General features: G+C 43.2%; 1 protein-coding gene and 1 non-coding gene across 6 annotated transcripts in view; both read right to left on the bottom strand.

Annotated features, from left to right (window-relative positions):
- Window positions 1–25,252, bottom strand: part of MYRIP (myosin VIIA and Rab interacting protein) — a 448,068-nt gene that overhangs the window by 11,564 nt on the left and 411,252 nt on the right. For 4 of the 5 annotated variants that reach the window (XM_063602745.1, XM_063602744.1, XM_055109698.2 and 1 more), the window contains 2 exons: window positions 14,829–15,023; window positions 4,281–4,442 (listed from right to left, as the gene is read on the bottom strand). In XM_063602745.1, the coding sequence (XP_063458815.1) occupies window positions 4,281–4,442; window positions 14,829–15,023 (357 nt within the window). The remainder of the gene's footprint in view (window positions 1–4,280; window positions 4,443–14,828; window positions 15,024–25,252) is intronic. The other variant, XM_034956167.4, reaches the window with a different exon arrangement.
- On the bottom strand, window positions 10,142–10,275 carry LOC112439451 (small nucleolar RNA SNORA64/SNORA10 family). Its single transcript, XR_003027728.1, has one exon. It is a non-coding gene; the product is annotated as a small nucleolar RNA SNORA64/SNORA10 family (small nucleolar RNA).

Genomic DNA, 25,252 nt, shown 5'->3' with positions numbered 1-25,252 from the left:
AGAAAAGTTGCAGGCTAAGCTTTTACCAGTCATAAGCAACTGGTGTGGATTAGATGCTCACATTCTTCCCTGGAAGCAGTTTTGATGGAGGGCCTTGCTCAGAGGGCCCTGGGAAAGACAAGGTCAATGGGAAAGCAAGCTGCTGACCTCTTCATTTGTGGACTATCAGGTTCTGGAATAAGAAAGGGCTAATTTTTCAGGTTTCAGTCCATAGGACAAAGGACAAAGAAAGAGGAGGCTACTGAGGGCTGATTTTGCCTGTATCTTCTCTCTCTGTATAATTATGTCCCACTTCAATTATGTCTCTATATAATTATGTCCCACTTCTAGAACTGCATGTCCAAGGAGCTATACATTTGCTAGAAGGGGATGACCAATTCAGCTCTGAGTTTCCTGGGAGCCAAAGCCAAGAGCTCCATGTCCACAAGATCGAAGACCAAGTACTCAGAAGAACAGCTTTTCCTGATACTAGGAGTTAAGAGAAGCTTTCTCCAGGAACCCTCATAGAGACAACCTTGCATGATGCAGTGGACAGCACCCTTAGCATGCTCCACAAGGGTCATTCTGCAGTCTCTTTCAGCACTGGATAACGGCACTCTGTCTCAAAGGTAGACTTTAAGTTGATAGCATCCTTAGACTCTGTCCTAATATTACCAAGAACAAAATTTAGCATATGTACCCCCCTCAATGGGGACCCTCCTACCATCCTGCAAGAAATCCTCTGTGAAACTAGACTTTGGGTGAGAACAGACAACAGGGAGTTGGAGGCTTCATTCTCTGGCACCAGTTAGCCTGGTGGGGAGAATTTCCGCATGCCTGGCGGTGCAGTTGAGATAATCCACAAAGCTGAAGGCAGGGTCAACAACCTCCCATGCAAATTAAGGACACCTAGGCAAGTGTGTGTATGCCTGAGGGCAGGACCAACACATTTCCCAGGAAACCACACAGCACAGACTGGTTAAGAATGTGAGCTGTTTGGCGCTGGATCATGCCTGTAATCCCAGCACTTTGGGAGGCCAAGGCTGGTGGATTACTTGAGGTCAGGAGTTTGAGACCAGCCTGACCAATATGATGAAACCCTCTCTCTACTAAAAATACAAAAATTAGCTGGACGTGGTGGTGCATGCCTGTAATCCCAGCTACTCGGGAGGCTGAGGCAAGAGAATCACTTGAACCGAGGAGGCGGAGGTTGCAGTGAGCCAAGATTGTGCCATTGCATCCCAGCCTGGGCGACAGAGTGAGACTCTGTCTCAAAAGAAGAAAAAGAGTGTGGGCTATGAGGTCACGAAATTTGGATTAAAATCCCGGTTTTATCACTTTCTAGGTATTTGACCTTGGGTAAGTTTCCTCAGATATAGAAGGAGGATAGTAGCAGTAGCTCACTTATGGGGTTGCTGAAAAAAATAAATACAATAATGTGGTAAACCATTAAGGACGAATACCTAGTACAAAATAACGCTCACAGAACATTGGGAATTATTGATAACATTATTGTAATATTTAAAAATAAATGAAAAATTAATAGGCACACATTTAAACACATGGAAAATGGACATTTGGAACTCTAGAGTTTTCTGCCATAAAACATGGCTACAATAATTTAAGTCTAGAAAAATGTGGAAGGGGGAATAACTATCCAATAAAGGGGGAATAATTATCCAATAAAATCCTCCCAAACACCCATAAATATTACTTCCTGCAAAATCATTCAAGAAGTATTTGCAAATCATTCAAGAAGTATTTGCTACACAATGTAACAGAAAACAAGTGATTTGATTCTACTTAATATATCTTTGACAATAAATTGATTAAGTCTTGGGTGAAATTTATGGAAAATAATTTTTTTTTTAGGAGAATTGCTGTTCAGCCATTCTTACTGATAATAGTCAACAGGGCCATCTATCTGATAATCTCATTTCTAGTTCACAGCATTGCCCCATCCACAGAGTGGAGAATTGTGCCTTTTCATTCTCTAGAGTGGTTAATGATGTCAGGAGTTGTATTTTTGACTTAATAAAGTGAAAATATTTACTTTTAAAATAATTACCACCTGAGAGTGTCATTGTCTCTGTGAAATGAAAATAAAATCTCGGGACCCCCAATTCACTATGCCAAAAGGGAGAAGTTTTGGAAGCTGAGTCACAACCCCCTCCTCCCTGTCCCCCAAAACTGCCTTTCCTTCTTTTGTTCCTAAACTGATAGCTACAGATAGAAGGCCACATGTCTTCACAGCTTCCGTCACCCTGACAATGTAAATTAATAGCTTATCTTCATGGGTTACAGGACAAGAGGAGACTAGAAATTGTCCCCTCACCCACCTGAAAATAAATGCATATTTGACTGCTTCCTCTCTTCTGTTTACTTTTACTTTATCTTATGTAAAGCACAGATTTACTGAGTGCAAGATGAATACATAGTTGACCATTCCCTTTACCCCCTCCTTTTCATGTGCAATGGGCAGATTCACAAGAATGTCACCAAACCCTCCCTCTTTCCCTCCATCTCTTTCCGCTCCTGCCCACTTTTCCCCTTTAAATATTGAAACCCTCAAAATCCTGTTTGGAAAAAGTGTGAGCCACAGATCCTACTGTGGTTTCTGTCTCTTTTTTTCTGGGTGCATCCTAAATCTTGGCTGAAAAAAAAACCCTCTAAAATGATTGAGACTCACTTCAGTCATTTTCTTTGATTTATGTCTCTATCTAGATATGGTTTTATTGACCACAGTTCTCCCAATGATTCAGTTTTAAGATGCAGGATCTATTGCAGTGGCTCACACCTGTAATCCCAGCACTTTGGGAGGCCAAGGCGGGTGGATCGCCTGAGGTCAGGAGTTCGAGACCAGTCTGGCCAACATGGTGAAACCCCCGTCTCTACTAAAAATACAAAAAAAAAAAAAAATTAGCTGGGCGTGGTGGCGTGCACTTGTAATCCCAGCTACTCAGGAGGCTGAGGCGGGGAATTGCTTGAACCAGGGAGGTGAATGTTGCAGTGAGCCAAGATCATGCCACTGTACTCCAGCCTGGGTGACAGAGTAAGACTCTGTCTCAAAAAAAAAAAAAAAAAAAAAAAAAATCAGCAAACCAGGGGTCTATACTGAACTCAAGCTGCAGAGACGAGTGTCTCTCAAACTTGAGTAACACATGGAGCCCCTTTTTTTTTTTTTTTCAAGCTGCAGAGACGAGTGTCTCTCAAACTTGAGTAACACATGGAGCCCTTTTTTTTTTTTTTTTGGAGATGGAGTCTCACTCTGTTGCCCCAGGCTGGAGTGCAGTGGTGCAATCTTGGCTCACTGCAAGCTCTGCCTCCCGGGTTCATGCCATTCTCCTGCCTCAGTCTCCCAAGTAGCTGGGACTACAGGCGCCCGCCACCACTCCCGGCTAATTTTTTTGTATTTTTAGTAGAGATGGGGTTTCACTGCGTTAGCCAGGATGGTCTCGATCTCCTGACCTGTGATCCACCCGCCTCGGCCTCCCAAAGTGCTGGGATTACAGGCGTGAGCCACTATGCCTGGCCTACATGGAGCCCTTTTAAAGAAAAAAATTGTCATGGGTCCCAAGAATATATCTGTAGACCCTAGTTTGAAAATCAGTGGCTTAATCCATGGTCAATTTTGATTTATAGAGTCAAAGGCTACGGGAATATCTGTGAAAACTTCAAACAGCCATAGTCACAAAGTTATAGAGACTATGTCAATCAGTTCTGAAATAGCCGTATCTAAATCCTCCCTGTTCCTCATGAAAAATATTGTCCTGAGAAATCTATGCTTCCAATTTCCTTCATTTGTTCACCCCATTTTTATTGTGTGCTAAATCTGTGCCAGGTATTGTGCTAGGCACTGGAGTTACATGTTAAGCCACACAGCTATAGTTCTATTCTCATGGAGCTTTCAGTCTATAATGGGGAATATTACTTAATAATATTACTTACTTAATAAGTAATCAACAGTGTGACAAGGGTCAGAAAAGGATGGTCTTGGAGTGGAATGGAAACCTGTATAGTAGAGAGACCTATGTATGGGTCAGGAAACTTCTCAAAGAGGAAACTGGTATAAGGTTTAAAGGGCATCCAATATATTATTGAGACTTTAATTTGGCAGAGAAGAGGACTACACTTTTAAAGGGAGAATTTGGTGGAATCCATCTGGAAGGACTGTATCCATGCAAACATGCTGGAGATGATGGGAGCTGATAGATACAATGGCTTTAAAGTGATTCTTGTAGAACATGGGGCTCCCTGTTTCACCCTGCAGGACCCATGTGGGCAGAGAGGAGAGTTCTCACCTGGAGTTCAGCATGGTGGACTTGGGCTGCAGCCGTGGCCACCTGGTCCTCCAGATCCGCCAGATGGGTCTCATCAGTGCCGCTGTGGATGCAGCGGGCGGCATCTTCTAGCTCAGTCAGCTGGGTCTCCAGTCCATACACAGTGCCTGCTGCCAGGTATACCTGTAGAGACAGTGCTACATTTGAGTTCATGTCTGCAGACTTGGGACTGGTTGGGGGTCCCTTGAGGGGACCCCAGCAATTCAGGGGAGTGAGAGAACTGGACTTCACATTGCAGGGGGGATGTTATTTTTATAACATTTATAAACGTTCTTCACACTTAAATGTGTGAGGTCTTGACACCCCTCACTGTCAACCACACCTTCCCTCTCCCACAAACTTTCCTGTAAGAAAAAGCATTTCAAAGTTGCTTTTGTTCAAATAGTACAAAATACATGACATCAGCTATGCAAATTGTGTATTGGTCCAGTGACTATAAAAATGACTATAAAGAAGAAACAAAGAGACTCATGATGGAGTTTTGCCAATACAATTTTTGGTTGGCATTTAGTAATTGAGAAAAAAATCAGAAAACAAGAAAGAGGGGAAATAATTTAAAATAATTACAAATTTTGAGTGAATTCTCTCTGATTAATTAGCTTCTGCATGCTTCAACGAGGTTAAGGGAATTAAAATAAACCTGAAGTTTGTAATAGAAAAATATTTCTTAGAAAATAGTGTGATGTTAAGAGAAGCATGTATCTATTTATCTGTCAATTAGGACAATTGTTGAGAGCTGTTAAAAATAAGAGAGCAAGTCTGATAAAGAAATTTAAGAAAAAGAAACATTTTTTACTTACAAGTTTATAAGGTTATTCCCATAAAAGTGAGCAAGGTGAAATCCTTGAAATAATTCAGACTAAGGGATGTGGGCCAGGGTGAATGAAACAAATACCCCCTCACCCTAATCAATAATGTGATGAAGCAGCCAACAACACAAGAAATGAGATGTATCTAAAGAAAGTAATTACTTAAAGAGAGGTTCTTGAGGTTTAATCAACATATATAAAATCCTAAACCTGTAATCACAGCAATTTAGAGTTGATTTGAATGAAACATATGGCCAAGACTTTAACAGTTTCCTTAACTTGAGTTAAAAATATAGCAGAGTTGAAGATGAGTCAAGAGCTCAGGTACACTAGTCATGCACTTTTTTTTTTTTTTTTTACACTTAGTGATGCTGTGTTGGTGAGGGAAAGAAGCCTGAGATGTTCCCACTCTGTCAATTCCTTGGCATGATTCACTCATCTGTTTTAAAACTGGCAATTTTACAAAACATTTCAAGGTGGAGCAAAGGCAGGTACAGGTTTGATGAAAGCAAATTTGTGCATCATCATCAGGCATAATTACCTGGGCTGTGGGAGCTTTCAGCAGTGACTGGTACAGAAGATGTCACATCAAATGATTCACCAGTCATACAGGGGCCATGAATCAAATGTCTGATGGGAATTGCCACACTTCCATTTATCTTTTGTTTTATATTTCTTTATTATATGCTGAATATGTAATTCTGTTTCATACAGAGAAATTCTGTTTCTAAGAGATCTTCACAATTTAATCTTAGCCATTTATTTTTGTTTTTAAAGCAAGAAATGATTCTTTATTGTCAAATGAAAGAAATGATAAGTATTTCAAAGGTATTTGAGTGAAGAAATTATTCAAATAATGTATCACAAAATTTCTCAAGTTGAAAAACTTCCCTTTAGAGGGTAAAAAAATAATTGGGGGTGGGGAAAAGGGGGAGAAACAGAGAGAGAGGTTTGAAGTTTATCATACTTTTTTAATACTTTTCCCTATCTACACCAAAAAAGTAAATTTATTTTAATAAGATAATTTAAAATATAAATCTACAGTTTTACACAATGAGACAACATTTGGAGTTATTTAAGTGAAACGAAATAATTTAAGCATGGCAATGGTTAAACATAACTTGACATAACTAAGGTCTTGGAACCTTGATTTTAGCAGAAACATGCAAAACTCAATGTCATCACACCCTGGGATGTGCATCAACCTGATTGCTATTTACATCTTCAACATGTTCATTCACTAATCTTCCTTTTTTTTTTTTTCCTGCCAAGACAAAGCAAGATGAAAAAGCTCCAAGCCCTCAGCAAGGCCAGAATGTTCATGTTTTACTCTGTGTTCACTAAAAGCCTACTTTCCTGGCACCAGGAGGCAGAAGAGATTTAGTGGTTTGGCACTGATACCAGCTGAACAGGAATTTACAGCCAAAGTGATGGTGCCTAAAGGACTGGAGGAGGATAATGATGATGATGGTGGGGATGATGATGATGATGATGATGACAGCATTAATTTATTGAGCCAGTGGCTAAGCCAAGGGTTTTATGTGACTTATATATGCTCATAGCAACCCTTGAGGTAGAGACTATTATAATCACTGTGTTCAAGATGAGAATTTTTTTGCTCTAGGAAGGTTTAGTGACTTTCTGAGGTCTCACAGCTGGGGACTGGTGGAGCCTAGAAGTGATCTCAGGAGGGCTGAAGCTAGTTCCCTTGCCTTTATCCTCCTTGCCCTACGATGCTGTGATAATCTCAGTTGGAATGTTATAACATTTTGTATTTCAGATTTTAACATAAAGGTACTAGAGTTACTATGGTTATAGATGGATATGATATTGGCTCTGTGGCTGGCTTGAAATAACAAAAGGTAACATGCTATATGATGAAAATGTTATTCTAGCTTTATAAAACATAACCCATTTGAAAAATATTCACTTGGACTTGCTTGGCAAGTTAAGGTCCACTTTTGGTGAGAACTATGGTTACCATGTCTGAGTAATCTATGACCCCTTCAAACTCTAGTCATTGATGCCTGTGATTGCATTCACTGGCTCTTGGTTCAACAAGGCTTTCTCAGAGTGGTTCAAGGCATAAGAATAGGTGTTTCCTTAATGAAACATCTATTTGTGATTAAATTCTCTAGAATAAAGAGTGTTAAACAGATTACTGCAGGTCTTCACAGAGGCTTTAATGTACTAATATGTATCTCAATTTTCCTAGAAAGAGTGTGCAAGCTTCCCAGACTTATTTGACCTTAGAGCATCTTGTTGGATTTGGCTTCCATGAATTATACTTTAGGGGACTAATGTATTTCTTTCCTTGCTCTCTGAGGGCACAGAACCACCTGAGTAACCATGATTGTCTCCACAAGTTCTAGTGCTACATCCTCTTTAGTGCTGTAAGGGTTGTAGGAGAACTTTAAGAAAGAGGACCAACATCCTCTGCATGGATCTGGATTCAGTGGCAGAGCTGGGCTCCCTGTAGTGCAGGTCTACTGTGTCTGCTGCCACTGGTTGTATACTCCATGGGCAATGTGGGGTGGAGCTAAAAGGGAAGTTGGGTTTGCTCTCCATTCCCTCTGAGGCTGGGGATTATGGGTTACTTACAACCCTGCATACATCCTCAAGGTGGCAGTCCTACTATTCACACCACAGGTCTGAGAATGCTATGCTAGTCCTTCTCTGTTGACCTTCTAGGGCCATTTTCTATCCTTCTTTGTCCTGCCCTGTTCCCTGGGAGGCCGACCAATTTGGACTTCATCACCAGGGCTTCCTGGCTGTCTGGGATGGGTTTGACCAGTGGAGATACCACTGTCTAGGGCTGGTAACAGCTTCCTTTTATTGCTACTATTCCACCCTCAGCATCCCTTAACCTTGCCCACACCTGAGTTAACAGCCCCTTTCATGAAACTCTCCTCTTCCAGCCAGACCCCAATAGGTACAGTGGAGCTCTTCACAGCAAGAATTTAAAATACCTACAGACCAACGCATTCAGCCCAAGGAACTGAGCCCCCATTGCGTGCTGCTGTGGAGGGTGGGATTAGTCCTAGGTTGTTTCTGCCTTTAGGGGAGACAAGAGCTGATTTCACAGCACTAATGCCAGATAACAGGTGAGGAGTGTCAAAGCTGAGAGACAAGATAATTCTCAAATACCCATGCCCTCTTTTTTAAGCCCATCGGAAAAGCGCAGTATTCGGGTGGGAGTGACCCGATTTTCCAGGTGCCGTCTGTCACCACTTTCTTTGACTAGGAAAGGGAATTCCCTGACCCCTTGCGCTTCCCGAGTGAGGCAATGCCTCGCCCTGCTTCAGCTCGCGCACAGTGTGTGCACCCACTGACCTGCGCCCACTGTCTGGCACTCCCTAGTGAGATGAACCCGGTACCTCAGACGGAAATGCAGAAATCACCCGTCTTCTGCATCGCTCACGCTGGGAGCTGTAGACCCAAGGCTACAGTAACCAAAACAGCATGGTACTGGTACCAAAACAGAGATATAGATCAATGGAACAGAACAGAGCCCTCAGAAATAATGCCGCATATCTACAACTATCTGATCTTTGACAAACCTGAGAAAAACAAGCAATGGGGAAAGGATTCCTTATTTAATAAATGGTGCTGGGAAAACTGGCTAGCCATATGTAGAAAGCTGAAACTGGATCCCTTCCTTACACCTTATACAAAAATCAATTCAAGATGGATTAAAGACTTAAACGTTAGACCTAAAACCATAAAAACCCTAGAAGAAAACCTAGGCAATACCATTCAGGACATAGGCATGGGCAAGGACTTCATGTCTAAAACACCAAAAGCAATGGCAACAAAAGACAAAATTGACAAATGGGATCTAATTAAACTAAAGAGCTTCTGCACAGCAAAAGAAACTACCATCAGAGTGAACAGGCAACCTACAAAATGGGAGAAAATTTTCGCAACCTACTCATCTGACAAAGGGCTAATATCCAGAATCTACAATGAACTCAAACAAATGTACAAGAAAAAAACAAACAACCCCATCAAAAAGTGGGCAAAGGACATGAACAGACACTTCTCAAAAGAAGACATTTATGCAGCCAAAAACACATGAAAAAATGCTCATCATCACTGGCCATCAGAGAAATGCAAATCAAAACCACAATGAGATACCATCTCACACCAGTTAGAATGGCAATCATTAAAAAGTCAGGAAACAACAGGTGCTGGAGAGGATGTGGAGAAATAGGAACACTTTTACACTGTTGGTGGGACTGTAAACTAGTTCAACCATTGTGGAAGTCAGTGTGGCGATTCCTCAGGGATCTAGAACTAGAAATACCATTTGACCCAGCCATCCCATTACTGGGTATATACCCAAAGGACTATAAATCATGCTGCTATAAAGACACATGCACACGTATGTTTATTGCGGCACTATTCACAATAGCAAGGACTTGGAACCAACCCAAATGTCCAACAATGATAGACTGGATTAAGGAAATGTGGCACATATATACCATGGAATACTATGCAGCCATAAAAAATGATGAGTTCATGTCCTTTGTAGGGACATGGATGAAATTGGAAATCATCATTCTTAGTAAACTATGGCAAGAACAAAAAACCAAACACTGCATATTCTCACTCATAGGTGGGAATTGAACAATGAGAACACATGGACACAGGAAGGGGAACGTCACACTCTGAGGACTGTTGTGGGGTGGGGGGAGGGGGGAGGGATAGCACTGGGAGATATACCTAATGCTAGATGACGAGTTAGTGGGTGCAGCGCACCAGCATGGCACATGTATACATATGTAACTAACCTGCACATTGTGCACATGTACCCTAAAACTTAAAGTATAATAATAATAAATAAAAATAAAAATAAAAAAATACCCATGCCCTCTGCTAATTAAGGGGGTTAAGGCAGTTTGTGCAAACAGGAGATTGGATATGTAAATGCTGATGTTTCTTTATCTTATGTAGCTCTGAAACCTTCAGAAGTATTTTTATTTTTTTTCCTTTTTTCCCATTTTGCTCAGGACCTGTTGTGTCCCTCAAGGAAAGAGATGCCACAGTAAAGCCAATCTGAGGTCCTGGGGAGATCCTTTCTCTCCCTCCCCATTACAAAAGCCACACAGGCGAAGCCTAGTGTAACTGGGCAGAGCTGGGAGTCTTCAGAAGTATTTTTAAAGGTGAACATTCTCAACCAAATGTTCTTTTTCTCCCCCTGAGTCCTGCCCTGTGGTAACCAATGTTCAGAAGGCGAGAATAGTGTCACCGTTTCTATTTCTGACAGTCCCTAGGTTCCCCAGCACAAAGGAGAACAGCGGAGGAGTGCAGGACTGTTCTTTATTCTGCAGACCAACAAAAGCCATGATTTAATGAGATCAGCTGCACCCAGAGAACAGTTTAAGAACTGCCCTGGCTTCTCCCACTGCTCAGCTGAATTCCATCCGGGAGCAGCAGAGCAAGGCAACGTGCCCATGGCTCTGTGATCTGTTGAATTAAAGAGACGAAGAAGAGTCATCCCTTCCCTGACTCAAAAGCCCATGAGTTCAAAAGAATATAGATGGGGTTTCTTCTGAGGTGAAATTTAAAAAGCTGAAGGATGGGGGAAGGGAAGGAGAAGGAAGAAGGCAGTTAACTGTTTGGGAACAGGAGCGGCATGAAGGGTGCAGAACAGGGGAGCAGTCATCTACAGACTGGGCCTTCCAGCCATGGTCCCTGCTGGGGCTTCTGACATCTTCAGTCTGTGAGTGGATATATTTTAAATAGAAACTGTTAATGAACCCAAAGGAAAAAAAACATACAATTAAAGGATCTTACAAGATGAAAACTCCAATAAGGCCATTGCATTCTTTTCAACATGCTCCTTGGAGGTAAAGATAAAAGGGCAGGATATCTTTGTTTTAAGTGTGCTATGAGAACTGACCATTGTCATTTAAACCAGATGTTTCACACACTGTTTTTTTGATACCATACTTTGTAAAAAATACATTCGTTTGCTAGTGAACCATGTCTTTAACCTTTTCAATTGTGTGTGCCCAGAATCAGGGCCATCTCAGGACTCAGCTGTGTTAGAGACACATTTAAAGAACAGAGACCCTGTGCATGAGAAGTCAAGCAGTTCTTTTTAAAAGGGGCTTCATTCCTCTGGTGTAGTCACACATCAGCTGAACATTCACTAAGTGCTTCCTCTGTGTCAGGCTCTGGGTGGTGGACTGGGGCTAGGCTACAGAAATAAAAGGTGGTAAACCCTGTTCTACAGGAATTTATATATCTCATTCCCAGTCTGGGGGTGATTTTGCCCTACCCCAAACGCCTAATATTTGACGATGTCTAGAGACATTTTTGACTGTCACACTGGGAGGGTGCTGCTGCTGGCAGCTAGTGGGTAGAGACCAGGGGTGCTGCCAAGTATCCTGTGCACAGGACAGCCCCCACACAAAGAATTACCTAATCCAAATGTCAATAGTGCCAGCCTAATGGGAGACGGATGAGTGAACAGAAAAGATGGAAAGTGTGAAAAGTGAACAGACAGATACATGCATAGGTTTTATGGGAGCCCAAAGGAAGAGAGTCTTCAACTTTTAAAGTGAAACAAGCATGCATATATATATAATTTTATTCATAGAGATGGGATCTCACCATATTGACCAGGCTGACCTCAAACTCCTGGCCTCAAGCAATCCTCCCATCTTGGCCTCCCAAAGTGCTGGGATTACAGGTGTGAGCCACCACACCCAGCCTGCATTTAAAAAATTTTTATTTCTTGTTGTTTTAACTTTTATCAAAAAATACTTCAGGCTGGGCATAATGGCTCATGTCTGTAATCCCAGCCCTGTGGGAGGCCAAGGCAGGAAGAACCCTTGAGGCCAGGAGTTTGATACCAGTCTGGGCAACATAGCAAGACCCCATTTCTACTTAAAAAAAAAACACTCTCCAATAACAATTCCTGATTTCTGGGAACAGCATTCATTAGAGCACCTCAAAAGCACAGTTGACTCTGCAGGAGCTGGCATCACCTAACTTGATTTGATATCAACTTCATGGCTAGGGCCATGCCAACTGATGATGGTGACTACAGCTTGAGTGTTAATGTCCAAATTTCTCAGTGTCACCCTTGGTCTGGAGTACTGGGAAATTCTTATCATCAGCTATTTCCTGAAATACTCAGTGATCATGAATATTTACCTGTAAGAATTTATTACACTGTTTTTTTCATCACAAATCAGGAGGACTGAAAAATCCATTACTAGCAAATATACCTGTTAGGCCAAACCAAACACACAACTCCTCAAGGGACAGTAAGAGCTTTCCTGAACTCCAAAGTCATCAGTCAACACCCACCCCTCCTCCAGGCCAGGTGCCTCTTATTTGACAGCCAAGAATTTTTTCTTCTCTTTGAATGGAAGGGGGAAATTACAAAGTCCTTTAACCTAAACATAGTCATGCTTTGCTAAATAATGAGGATGTATTATTAGAAATGCAAAATTGTGTGAACATCATAGAGTGTACTTATGCAAACCTAGATGGTATAACCTACTACACACCTAGCCTATTGCTCCTAGGCTACAGCATGTTACTGTACTGAATACTGTAGCCAATTGTAACACCATGGTAATTATTTGTGTATCTAAACATAGAAAAGGTACAGTAAAAATACAGCATTATAATCTTATGAGACCACCACTGTTGTATATGTGATTCGCCATTGACCAAAACCTTATTATGTAGCACATGACTATATTTATATTTGCGAATAGCTTTTAGGAGTACAAACTAAATGGTATTGAATCTGGAGAAAGGTAAATGTAAGCACTGTCTTCTCCTCCCTCCAGTACATTGATTTTGCCTTCAGAGATGTACAGGTTTCCACAGGGAAACAGCTGACTTGGCTGATAGTCTTTAACCCTTCTAAATGTTGAAACGGATTGTGAGTACCTTCCCCATTCATCCCCTTCCTCCTTTCCAGACATCTGGTAGATCTCACCTCCTTTCCCTGTGACCCTGACTCTGAGGCATGGCTTCCTTCAGGCAGAAAAGGACCTGGCACCAGGGAAAGCCCAGCTACCTAAGTCAGGGTCCTCAGAAAAAGCAGCAAGTAAAAACGGGATGAAATGAGGCAGATGAGTCTTCTGGGCCACTCTGCTTACAGTTCAGTAAAAATGGATGATTTTTCAGTAAAGCAAAATCACCAATAGGACTTGTTTTATTTCCTTTCTTTCTCAAGTGTCTTTCTCTTGAAAGCAGCAAATGCATACTTGTTCCAGGATGAGAGAAAGAGCTAAGAGTGTTTTTAAAGTTGGAACCACTTTTAACAACCCATTCTTTAGTGAATTTTAATGGGATCATTTTAGGAGTTAGCTGATGACATGCCTTTCAAATACTAATAAGAACAGCCAACATTTATTGTGTACTTTTTTTCAAGCATTATGCTAAATGTTTTATTTCCAAAGAAGAAATGTAATTTTAAATGTAGTTGATGTTAGGCATTTTCCTCTTGATTGGCAGATCCACTAGCAATGGCTGGTTAGCATCCTTATTGGGGAGCATAGGAATTGGGGAGCGGGAACCATGGCAGTCTGAGGTCTAAATGTGGTCATAAGGTAATGCAGTAGAGTCTTACTCAGTTCCCAGAGTGCTTGGACAATTTTGGAGTGGCGTGTGATAGGCTCAGAAGACAGATAGTGGGCTTCTTGTTGCTAATGGCACAAGGAGGCTTGGGTGATTCATCAAAAACATAAATTAAATATGATTGTGTTGGTATCTTTTTTTTTTTTTTTTTGAGACAGGGTCTTGCTCTGTTGCCCAGGCTGGAGTGCAATGGCACCACCTTGGCTCACTACAACCTTCGCCTCCTGTGTTCAAGCGATTTCCTGGGTCAGCCTCCCAAGTAGCTGGGATTACAGGCGCCTGCCATGACACCCAGCTAATTTTTGTATTTTTGTAGAGATAGGGTTTCACCATGTTGGCCAGGCTGTTCTCAAACTCCCGACCTCAAGTGATCTGCCTGCCTCAGCCTCCCAAAGTGCTGGGATTACAGATGTGAGCCACAGTGCCTGGCCAGATTTTGTTGGTATCTTAAATTAGAGAAGCAGAGAAGACCAGTTGTAGTAACTTCAGTTCTTCTGGCAACCACTTCATTCCCTGTAGCGGCACTGGCAATACTCCCACCTGGATCCCCTTGGATCTCCTTTATAGTTTCTCTATACTCCTCTCCCTGCCCACTAAGCCTCAGTGTGCTTCTATTCCCAGCAGCCCATATCTACACAGGGGACTGCCTTTGGGCTGCTGGAGACACTGCCTGTGTGCAAAGAGACTGAAGTGCCTGCTGGTTGTAGGACGGGCCAGTTCTTTTGCCTTAGGTCAGGACAACTGTGAGATGCAACTTCTACTCCAGAGCTCCCTGCAGGATCAGGCTGAAGCTCCTCTTTGTGTAAGATCATGTCCTTGCTTGGATTCTTCCCTTTCCCTTACTTTCCCCATTCCCTTACCAGCCTCCCTTGGGAGCATTCCCTAATAAGTCACATGCACACAAATCCTCATCTAGGGTCTGCTTCTGGGGAATCCAACCTAAGGTCCTTCCTGAGAATGTATTTGCTATAGTGGTAGTGGTGTGTGTGTGTATGTGTGTGTCCTTGCACTCTTCACGATAAGCTACAATTTCATCAGCTTCTTCTTCACATACATTCACCCTAGACAGGGCACCTCCATACCCTCTTACATTTTCTTCCAGGGAAGTCAGCTGCTCATCCAGTCTCACTTGGTCTGTCCCACGAGGAAACATCCCCTTCTGTCTGTCAGGAGGGACTTGTGGGGACTCCCAGGGCCCTGTAGATCCTGCTATCAACTCCTCTGTGGCATTGATGACTTTCAGGACTTCTGTGGAGATGTTGCAGAGAGAAACAGCAGAAAACTTCTGTTTGGTCCGATAACAGAAGGGGACAGAAGACAAGAACAGCACATTAACAATGACACAGAAATTCTATGTTATCATGACACTCATCATCATGAGGTTGATTCTGTAATTCCACACACAAACACCAATGTGCTGAAGAATGAGAAAATTAAACTAGACACAGCAGAAGAGAACTGAGGGGAGGCCTGATTTGACTTTGCCTAGTTTCCGTGACTTGTAATTATTTCAGATTCTTGGTGAGGGAAGGAGGAAGGAGTGCTAGAGTGGAAACTGTATGTCCTCTGCCCACTGCTGGTAGTTTAATATCTCTGACCTTATTTGCTGAATAATATTCTACTTCATCAGCAAAACTTCAGTCTCAAACTGAAGTGTGGTCCAGTGGGTAGCTTTCTGGACTGGCATTTAAGAGACCTGGGCTCCAGTTCAGGCTCTAAATTCACCCAGTTATGGGACCTTGGTCAAGTTATTTCTCATTTCTGGAACTCATTTTTGTCATCTGTACAATGAGAGTACTAGAAAGAATTTCTCTGTGGTTTCTTGATAGACAGTGTATTAACTCACACACCTATTTGCAAGCCCATTCTCTCTTGCTTTCTTCTACCATGGGGGTGAACAGGAAAATAATAAATTTTCCCACTTCCCTTGCAGCTAGGTGTAGTCATATGACACAATTTTGACTAGTGAGTCCACAGGGAAAGCCTGAGGAGTTTCTAGATAAGCTTTTGTTTTCCTAATCAGGGGAACTGGTGCATCTAATGCCCCTTTCTTCCACCCCCGCTTGTTTCTGCCTTAAACATAGACTTGCAGCTTATGAGCCAACATAATTGAAGATGAATGCCAAACCTCCAAGTGAGATGGGGCAGAAAGACTGAAGGAGCTTGGACTCAGAGAGTACTGGATTGGGTGAACCACTGGGAGTCATCACCTGCCTCTGAATATCATGTTATGTGAAAAAAAGATCCCCTATCTGTTGAAGCCACTGTTGGCCAGGTTTTCTGTTATCTGTGGCTGAACGTATTCCTGACTGACACAGGTCACTTCCAGCTTTTATGTTCATGGCTCAAAATTACAATCAATCCGGATTTGGGCCAATGTCATTAATGAAGCAGAGGCACAACAACCCCAAAGAATTATCTGCATTTTTGAGTTCATCTGAACATATAGCATCATGCAATAAGCTGGAGATCACTGTTGCTTGGCAGTCATGGTTTCCATCTGCAAACAATTTTGTTTATCTCATCACATCATTTGTAAATTAGAAGTTGAATACTGCTCACTGGCATATTTCGTGTGACCAGTAAAATGTTTGGTAAGATATGCCTTCCCAAGGTACCTATCTGACCCATATAATCTTGACCAAAATATTAATGATAGCTATGACTTGATTATGCAAAATGTGTTCCTCCGAGTGGATTCTATTTTAGGTTTTGTCTCACTAGAGAAGGTTTCCGATGGCCCTCCCACTTCACTAGAGAAGCAAAGGGGCTAAATGACAAATTAGTGGCTGAGTCTGCAGTCCAGAAGCTGACTCTGGGCTTCTACACTGAGGCACATGGTCTCACACCTGTCAAGCCATTCTGGGGTGAGGACACATGTGCCAGAGGGCTCCTCCTTAGCCTTAGCCTGTCTGTTCCACAATAGCTGCTTGACTGACCCAATAGCCATGTTTCTGTTGGTTCAGGGGGCTTTGCTACATACCAAAAAGCTAGAATCTGGGGTCCCAGGGGAATGAGATAGAGGGAAGGTGATGCAGACCCACTAGAATAAGGGCAATGTCCAAGAGAACAGCCAGAGCCAACTCTTCACCTTAGGAAAAATGTGCAGAGGATGTCCCCCACTTTTCAGGACCCTGTTGCTTGATGTGGCAGATTTTGGAGACAAATTGGGCTCAAAATAATTTTGCCAAGAACCAGCTACCACTGCTTAGGTCTGTTTTAGAAAGGGCAACATTGTATGCATGAGAGCGGATTTGTTACCCTTTTATTAGGAATAAAACGTGTTTAGAAAAATTGCCCCTTATTTGGTAGACACAGTGCCTTTGTAGATCTTTTGAAAAGAAAGATACATGACCAAGGGATTCAGAAAAAAAAGTTAGACCATAGCATGAGGAAAGGGAAAGTAAAAATTTACACAAATTTCCAAACAGCACAGTGCATTAAAGGTCCAGGGTATTAATGGAAAGGACTTAAGAGATGCTTAAACAGAAAGAGTGATCTGTATTCTGACTCCAACTGAACATACAATCAAAAGGGTAAGGTGGCCATCAATACTGTTTGACCATCATTGTTTTATTCCATCTATAAACAGCCTTGTTTATTCAGTTATGAGAGTTGCAAGCTCAAAGGCAAATATTACCCATGGTTTTTGGCCTGGAATACCTCCTGTGAGATATGCACTTCCCAGTTCTCTACATTCCCCACGGTTCATTCTACATTTTTATTGGGACCCTATGGTGTGCCAGCTCTGTTCCAGGTGCTGGGATAAAGCAGTGAACAAGAGGGATGTAGTTCCTGCCCTCACGTATGCCTTTGGCCCTACCCCATCCACTTGTCACGTTGACTTACTGTCTTGGCCCCTGAAGGCATTTGCATCTTCCCTTAAGTCAGAGTGAGGAGTCCCAGGCAGCTGGTCTGAGGAGAGCGCCACAGCTTCACCTGGAACACCTGAGGTCTGCTTAAAGACCTGGACCATTTCAGAAGGGAACCAGCTTCCAGCTGGCAGAAGTGACTGAACAGGCTGGGCGTGGTGGCTCATGCCTGTAATCCCAGCACTTTGGGAGGCCAAGGCGGGTGGATCATCTAAGGTCAGGAGTTTGAGACCAGCCTGGCCAACACGGTGAAACCCTGTCTCTACTAAAATGCAAAAATTAGCCAGGTGTGGCGGCAGGCGCCTGTAATCCCAGCTACTTGGGAGGCTGCAGCAGAAGAATTGCTTGAACCTGGGAGGTGGAGGTTGCAGTGAGCTGAGACCCGCCATTGCACTCCAGCCTGGGCAACAAGAGCGAAATTCCGCCTCAAAAAAAAAAAAAAAAAAAAGAAAGAAGAAGTGACTGAACAAAAATTATATGAAAACTGGACAAGATCTCTTCATTGGATGATGTCCCCATTTTGCTTTCCACTGGGAAAGGCAAACTGGAATCCACAGCAATTTCCCACCTGTAGGGAATCGAGTGTTTCTTGTCTGTTCCTTAGGAATGGGCTGTTTGCTTGCACCTGGGGGTGGGTGTGGACCATGCACCTACTGGAAGTTGAGATAACTTGGATTTCAATAGCTATATGACAGGGGCAGGGCACTTAACCTCCCTGTTCCTTACTGTGCTCACTGGACAGTGAAAGATCAGCTTTCCTACAGGGCTAACACTGACTTGTAATGTAAATGTCCTGTTCCCTGTCCAATCTAGAGAAAAGTGAAAAGCACCTCCTACAACTATGTTAAAAAACTTATATTTAGCACTGGATGGGGGTTTGATCAGATGAAAAACTGGTGGAGATTCAGAGGTGGCTGACAGGGAGCCCTGTATGTGGGAGAAATGAAAAGCTAAAGGATCCTACCTATTTCTATTGCTTACAGCCCCAGAGGGATGAGCTGAATGGCACAAAGCACGAGTTGAGAGCCCAGACAGAGCATGCCATTGTGGTAGCTGACTTTCTCCAGATATTAATCATAAGGGAAATCAAATATGGGTTTTATGGTAGCAAATGAGGGAGAAGTGAAAGCATGGAGAGAGTCAGCTGACACAATAGGAGGCTTTGCAGAACAGGAAGGTGAGTCTCAAGACACTTGCAGCTAAGGGACCCAGATGATGGAATGAAAATGGCTGGTAAACCCATGTAACAAAATTCAACCTTCTAGTGAGCAAAGAAATACAAATTAAATAACACATTTATTAGGTGCCAGATACATGCAAAATTCTCTTTTTTTAAAATGCCAAGTGTATGCCAATATGCCTTAGTGCAGGTAGCATGTGTTGAACTTTGAGCTGTTAACCCACCATAGGATGTGTATCTGTGCTCTGAGGCAGCCATGCTCTTGGTGTCCTGCTGACTGATGGTCACCTCTGAGAGTCCAGGTGTCCACTTCTAGGGTTCAGTCTGTGTCACAGCCCTATGCAGAACACCAAATCTATAACATCAGCTTCACAACCACCAGAGCTGAAACAGTCCACCACTTGGGGCACAGAAGGTGAGGAGAAGCACACTGGTGTTGCAAGCCCACCACAGAGCCACAAGGACAGAGGAACAGGAAGGTAAGATCTGACTCCTCTCAGCCTGAGATGGAGTTTCCTCAATTGCTCATTAACGAGGTAGCGAAACTACTGTCAACCTCCGTGAAGACAGGCTCCCAGCCCAACTCACAAATGACACAGTGCTGAAGCAGGCCTTTACGACAGTCATTTACCATGCCAAGGTTGCAGCCCTGCCTCAGTAGCCATTTCAGTGGTCCCAATAAAGATGACCAATTCGTGCCCTGCGCAATTCATCTCAACTGTATCGTTTTTTTCCTCTAGGGACGGTAGGCAGAGTAAGACTTGTATTTTTTTTGTCTCAGGACCCAAATACACTTTACCTTAGCAATCTCTCTGTCTTGTGTTTATATGCTTTCTCTCCGTATAAAAATGTGTTGCTATAAACAAATTTCTACTCTATGTACTCTTCCCTATCAACTGTTTTTCAAAGACATGGAGAATGCAAGGTGTTGCCAGGGGAGAGCTGAGCCTGTAGAATTCTAAAGGAGAAAATATTTTCATTCTAAACAGTAGCTATATCTGCTCGTTAGCAATCTTTGTAAATTCTCCTGAGATTTTCCCAGTGTCATCATTCATTTCTAAGCTTTGTGTTGCACAGAAAATTGCAAATTCATTTCGAGCTGGAATAATCAGGAATGCTCTTTACAAGAATATCTTACTCTTGTGAATGTGTGAGCAGCAAGAGTGTGCTCTAATAATCGGATGTCTGGCTTCGTGGAGAGAGACCACTTTGGAATTAAAGAGGGGGATTCCAGCCCCAGCTTGACCCTGGAGCATGTGTGTCTGTGTGTCTGTCTTAGCTGGGTTCAGAGAGTCAGCTTCTGGCTGTGTGTGATGAGCTGACCTGTGTGTGATATAAGTCTTGATATAATATAAGGTGGGCAGAAAGGCTTTGAGGATAAAAGGATGTGTACATGTGCCTGGAGCAGAAGAGAGATTTTCCTATCTCCACCTCAGGGGCTGTTCCGACACCTATAACAAGAACAAGAGCAAAAAGGCAAAACAGGCAGAAGCTGAAGGGACACTGGTACTCACACTTTAGAGAGATAGGGAAGCGTACAGTATAATCCAGGTTCATGGTCAGCCAAGAAACAGGGGCAGTGGCGAGGGGACTGCCACTTTAGGGTCTTGTGAAGGGCCTCCTTACCCTTTAGGGATAGCAGGCACCTGGCCTAGGGCCCATCATTCCTTTAGGGGCCCATGAAAATATTTTAATTTCTTTTAAAGTTATAAGAAAAAAATGAATCTTTGCACCAGAAACATGTTTTAATATATAACCTTAGTATATTTATACAAATACAGTTGTAAAATATTATTTTTAAATATGTTTTATGGAGGAAAGGGCCCATAAATGCACAAGTGCCTGGTCCCAGCAAAGCCACACAGTGGCCCTTGTCTTGCTGATCTGGAGCCCCTCTGTGAAAAGGGGACAGCTGCGGCCTGGTGAGGCCTGTCCCTCAGGGCTCTGTCAGCTCTAGACATCCATGGGGGCCCTGAGTGGGCACCTCCAAGAGGGCTGTTCATGAATACATGGCAGATCCCTCCTCCAAGACTCCCCAAAATAACAGAGGGAGACAATTGGGGGTGCTGTGGTCTCCTACTGTGGACTGATCCTAATGAAACCTCCTTATTTGCACATACAGGCCCATAAGGCCAGGGAAATTCAGCTTACATTGTCTGTGTGACTTTGGGCAAATACTTAACCCCTCTGCACCTCCATTGTAAAATGGATATAACATCATCTAGCTCAAGAAGCTTTCAAGAAGATTTAATTAGAAGGCATGTGTCAGGTGTCCACCCAGTGTCTGGGTCCAGAGTTGTGCGCCTCTCCTCAAGCACCTCCCACCTGCTCTGCAGGCACACTTCCTGGCTGGAGGTGGGCACAATGCTGGTGAGTGCCTGGTGGTTTAGCTGCCTCTCATTATGTACTGCAGTCTTGAAACATTTTTCTTTAACTATTTCATATTTCAAAGAGTGCCTTTTACCATTATTCCAAAAGGTTAAACTTTGCTGCTCCTTGTTTCTTGTTTTTTCTTTTGCCAAATAATAATATTTTAAAAAGAAAAAAGCCTCTATAATCTATTATTGCCTGCCACTACAGTTTCATAAAGATGGGATCATACCACCAAAAAGGGAGTAATAATATCAGAATACAGAATAGTCCAAGAAATCAGAGTAAGCAACCTGCACTGGCGCACACACACACACAGAGGGAGAGAGAGAGAGAGAGATGTTCATTTCCATTATTCTGTTGTTTCCCGGTTTTTCATTCTGTTGTTTTCCCTTTACTGGGAGCAGACCAAACCATACACACTGATATGCAATGAAAACAAGGTATGTCATTGCTTCGAGGGGACCCTGAAAAAACCAGGCCCTCAAACATCATCAATGATTCCCTCCCATCACTAATTTAATTCCTTCTGGAAGCATCCATTCTATGCCAAGGCACTGCATTGGGCCCTGCAGGGGATGCAGAAACAAGTAATCCATGGTCCCTACCCTCAGAGAGCAGAGGGGGAAGCAGTCAGGAGACAACAGCAGGTAGCAGAAGGTAAGATCTGTCCTGCACTGTGAGCAACAGGCTGCGGACCTACAGAGAGAACAACCGGGTCCTGCTAGCATTTTACTTTGGGGTAAGGTTTGGAAGCACAAGAAAGCTGCTGAGTCAATGGCACTGCAGCCCAGGGCAGGCTGTGGGAGACAGGTAGGAAAAGGGAGGCAGAGGGGAGGTCTTACAGTGCCCCGAATGCCAGCCTCAGGAGTCTGGGGTTTGTACTGCTGGCAACGAGGTGCCACTGCAGGTTCTTGCTGCTGCTGTTAACAGTAACTCACTGAGTGCTCACTGTGTGCTAGGCTGTGGGATAAGTGCATCATTTGCCTTGCCTCATTTCACCCTCCTCACCACCCTAGGATGCAGATACTGTGATCACTCCATCTGATAGATGAGGAACTGAGGCTTAAGAGAGGTGACAAGGTTTTCCTTGAAGAAGCCGGGATTTGTATTAGGGTCTGCCTGGTTTTAAAGCCCAGGCTTTTAACATGCTGGCAGGAGAGACCTGTGCTTCAGAAAGGTAATTCTGACTGCCACACGAAGAACAGATTGAGGGCTGGGGAGAACTGGAGGCAGAAAGTAAGTGTAGGAAAGAGTAACTGCAGCTCCAATCAAAGGTCGCAAGGACCTGAGGTGGGGCAGCCATAGTAGGGATAAAAGCATATAAGGTGCAATATTCTGGAAACAGCTGAGAGAACATGGTGGCTGCAGTGAAGAAGAGGGAGCTGGCAAGGTGCTGCTGTGCTTTCCAGCTGGGTGATCTGGAAGAAACTGATGCATTAAAGATTTAAATACCAGGAGAGAAGGAAGGGTTCACTAGGTTATTGAAATAAAGAAAAATATAACATTTCAGAGCTCCTTTTCTCATGCATCATGAAAGTGGGTGACTATCAAATGCCCAGGTGGAATAGCACCTGAGTCATTTGTTCAGTTTTTCTTTTAAATTCATTATTTTTGGTGTCAAGTTTCCTGAGGGGAGGGCTGAAGGGCTACATACGATCTTCATAATTGGCTGCAGTACAATCAAGAAGTTGGTGACAGTATGGGGCCCTCCAGTCCTCCTTTCAGCCCTGTGACTTATGAATGTTCCTTAGGGGGAACTATTAGGGACAGTGGACATCCAGGTAACAGGAAACGTTAACAGAGGTCATCTAAAGACATGTTTGAGCACAAAGGGGTGAAAAGAGAAATTACAGGGAGAGGTGAAAGACCTTTTAGCAGTTCAAGTTGCATAAAATAAATATGTGGCCATGGCTTCTCCCCGTGCTGAATGTTGTTTGTGAGAGACTCTTTGGGGGAGGGAAGAGAAGAAGCAAGGAGGGAAGCACCTCATAGTTAATGTGGGTCCATCCTGTGCCAGGTTGATTCTAGGCTTCTCATTATTTTATTCAACCATGACAGCAACCTGACATGGTTGATATTTTAATCCCATCTTTAGAGACAAGGAAACTGTGGCTCAGTGAAGAAGATGTGGAGCTAGGACTTGAGCCCAGATGGTGGTTTCCCAAACCCATGCTCCTCCACACTTGTCACACCAGCACTTCTTCCATGTGCATAATTCCCTGGATCCAGTGGACTGTGGGAAGTGATGGTGAAACAGAATCTGAGTGTACAATCAGACCAGTGAACAACAGATCAGGAAGAGAGGGGTCTAATGACAGGGAGTCCTCAGGTCATTCTGCAGCCTCTACCAACTGACACCAACTAGAATAAGTGCATTGATTTGGAAAGCCAAAGACCAAGCCACACCACAGAGCTGGAGATCTGTCCAGCACAAGTGCCCATTCTAAGGCTTCCAGAGCCCACCTAGAACTGAGCTGCCAATGACCACAAGCGAGAAAGGATGTGCTCTATAAGAAAACCTGTTCCAAGTGGAATCCAGACTCCCAGTCCGCTCATCACTCCTCTGTCTCGTATTACAGATGCTGTCTTGGCTTTAAGAAATGCTTCCATCAAACTACCAGAGCAAGCAAGAAAGTTTGTCCAAATGCCTTGATTTCATGTATTTTTCTCCTTTTCAATGGTAGGAAAGAAACTCCATATGTCCTTCTAAATATTTGACAGAAATCTGCTAGAAAAATTCAATGCTAATATATTTCAGTTCTCATGAAACATAAGGCACTCCAGCAATGCCGCTAAAACCCGTCAAAATACATTCTCCATGAACAGACTCATGTCCCTGAAGAGTGACTTGATGCAAGAGGGTGGCACAGAACTGTGGAAAGAAATTGGAACATGAACTTAATAAATTAGCATATGTAATGCACTGAAACATTTACACATAACAGAGATTAGAGGAGAACTGACCTCTAGGAAGGTTTGGGTTCTTAAGTCATCCAGGTCTTGATGGCCAAGGCCATCTATAAAAGAAATATTTTCCTTTTTTCATGGTGACTAAAAAATAAATTTTAAAAGTATATTATTTGTAGTTTAGTTCCAATGATCTCCATGTTTCCCTGAGGTCATTTTCTTGTTCTTCTTTGATGGTACCTACTATTGTCTGATGTTGGCCATATCAGGGCCTGGCAAGGGAAACTAAGCGGGGAAATGGGGGCATCACCTTTGACCAAACCTACTCTGGCAGGTGTAAAGCAGGCAGGAGGAGTTCCTTTCTTGGCCTAAGAGGTAATCATAGCCATTGATCTTTTTTTTTTTTTGCTTTTTTATACTGACTGTTCCTCAGACAATAGTTCCTAATATTGATTGGAAACATTTCTAATGACTGGTGGTAATCAGGGCCTGTGCTTGGCTCTGAAGAAGTCCAGTGAGACCTGAAATCACTTTCCACATTTGCTTGGAAAGAAGGTGGCACATGGCAGCCAGGGTGATCTTCATAATGTAAGGTCCTGCTTGTCACTTGTCCACTTCAACCTTTCCAGGTGCTTTCTACCTCACCAGAATATAAACCGAAGCTTTCTGCATGGCCCACCTGGCTCTGCTTGCTCTAGCCCCTGCCCTCACCTCTCTCGCCGCTTTTCCCTTGGCCACATTGCTCTAGCCACCTTGGCTCTATCTGTCCCTTGGACTTGTCAAGGTCATCTCCACCTTAGGGACTTGCATGTGTTCCTCTGCCTGGAAAGCCCTTCCTTTAGATCTTTTTCCTGCTTGCCATTTGGGTCTCAGTTCAAGACCCTTGGTCAGAGAGTTCATGACTATCCAGGACTCTGCCCTCTGCCCTACGTCATCTTCTTAGCACTTATCACTATTGTGCATCTTCCCCTTCATGTGTCTACATGTTTACCACTGTCTCCTCCAACAGAAGGTAAGTTCCACGAGCTCAGGGAGCTTTTTTCTCTTATCCATACTGCATTGCACCTCCTTGAACAGCTCAATAATTGTTGAAGAAGTGGGGAATGAGCAGGGATTCAAACTCCAGAGCTTGGGCTACCACCTCTCACAAGAGAAGTTCAACATCTCTCTGTCTCCTTTTAA

The sequence above is a fragment of the Pan paniscus genome, chromosome 2 (assembly GCF_029289425.2).
Source record: "Pan paniscus chromosome 2, NHGRI_mPanPan1-v2.0_pri, whole genome shotgun sequence".
NCBI classification, from domain to species: Eukaryota; Metazoa; Chordata; class Mammalia; order Primates; family Hominidae; genus Pan; species Pan paniscus.
The sequence above is the reverse complement of the archived record's forward strand: the minus strand, read 5'-3'. Positions and strand labels throughout refer to the sequence as shown.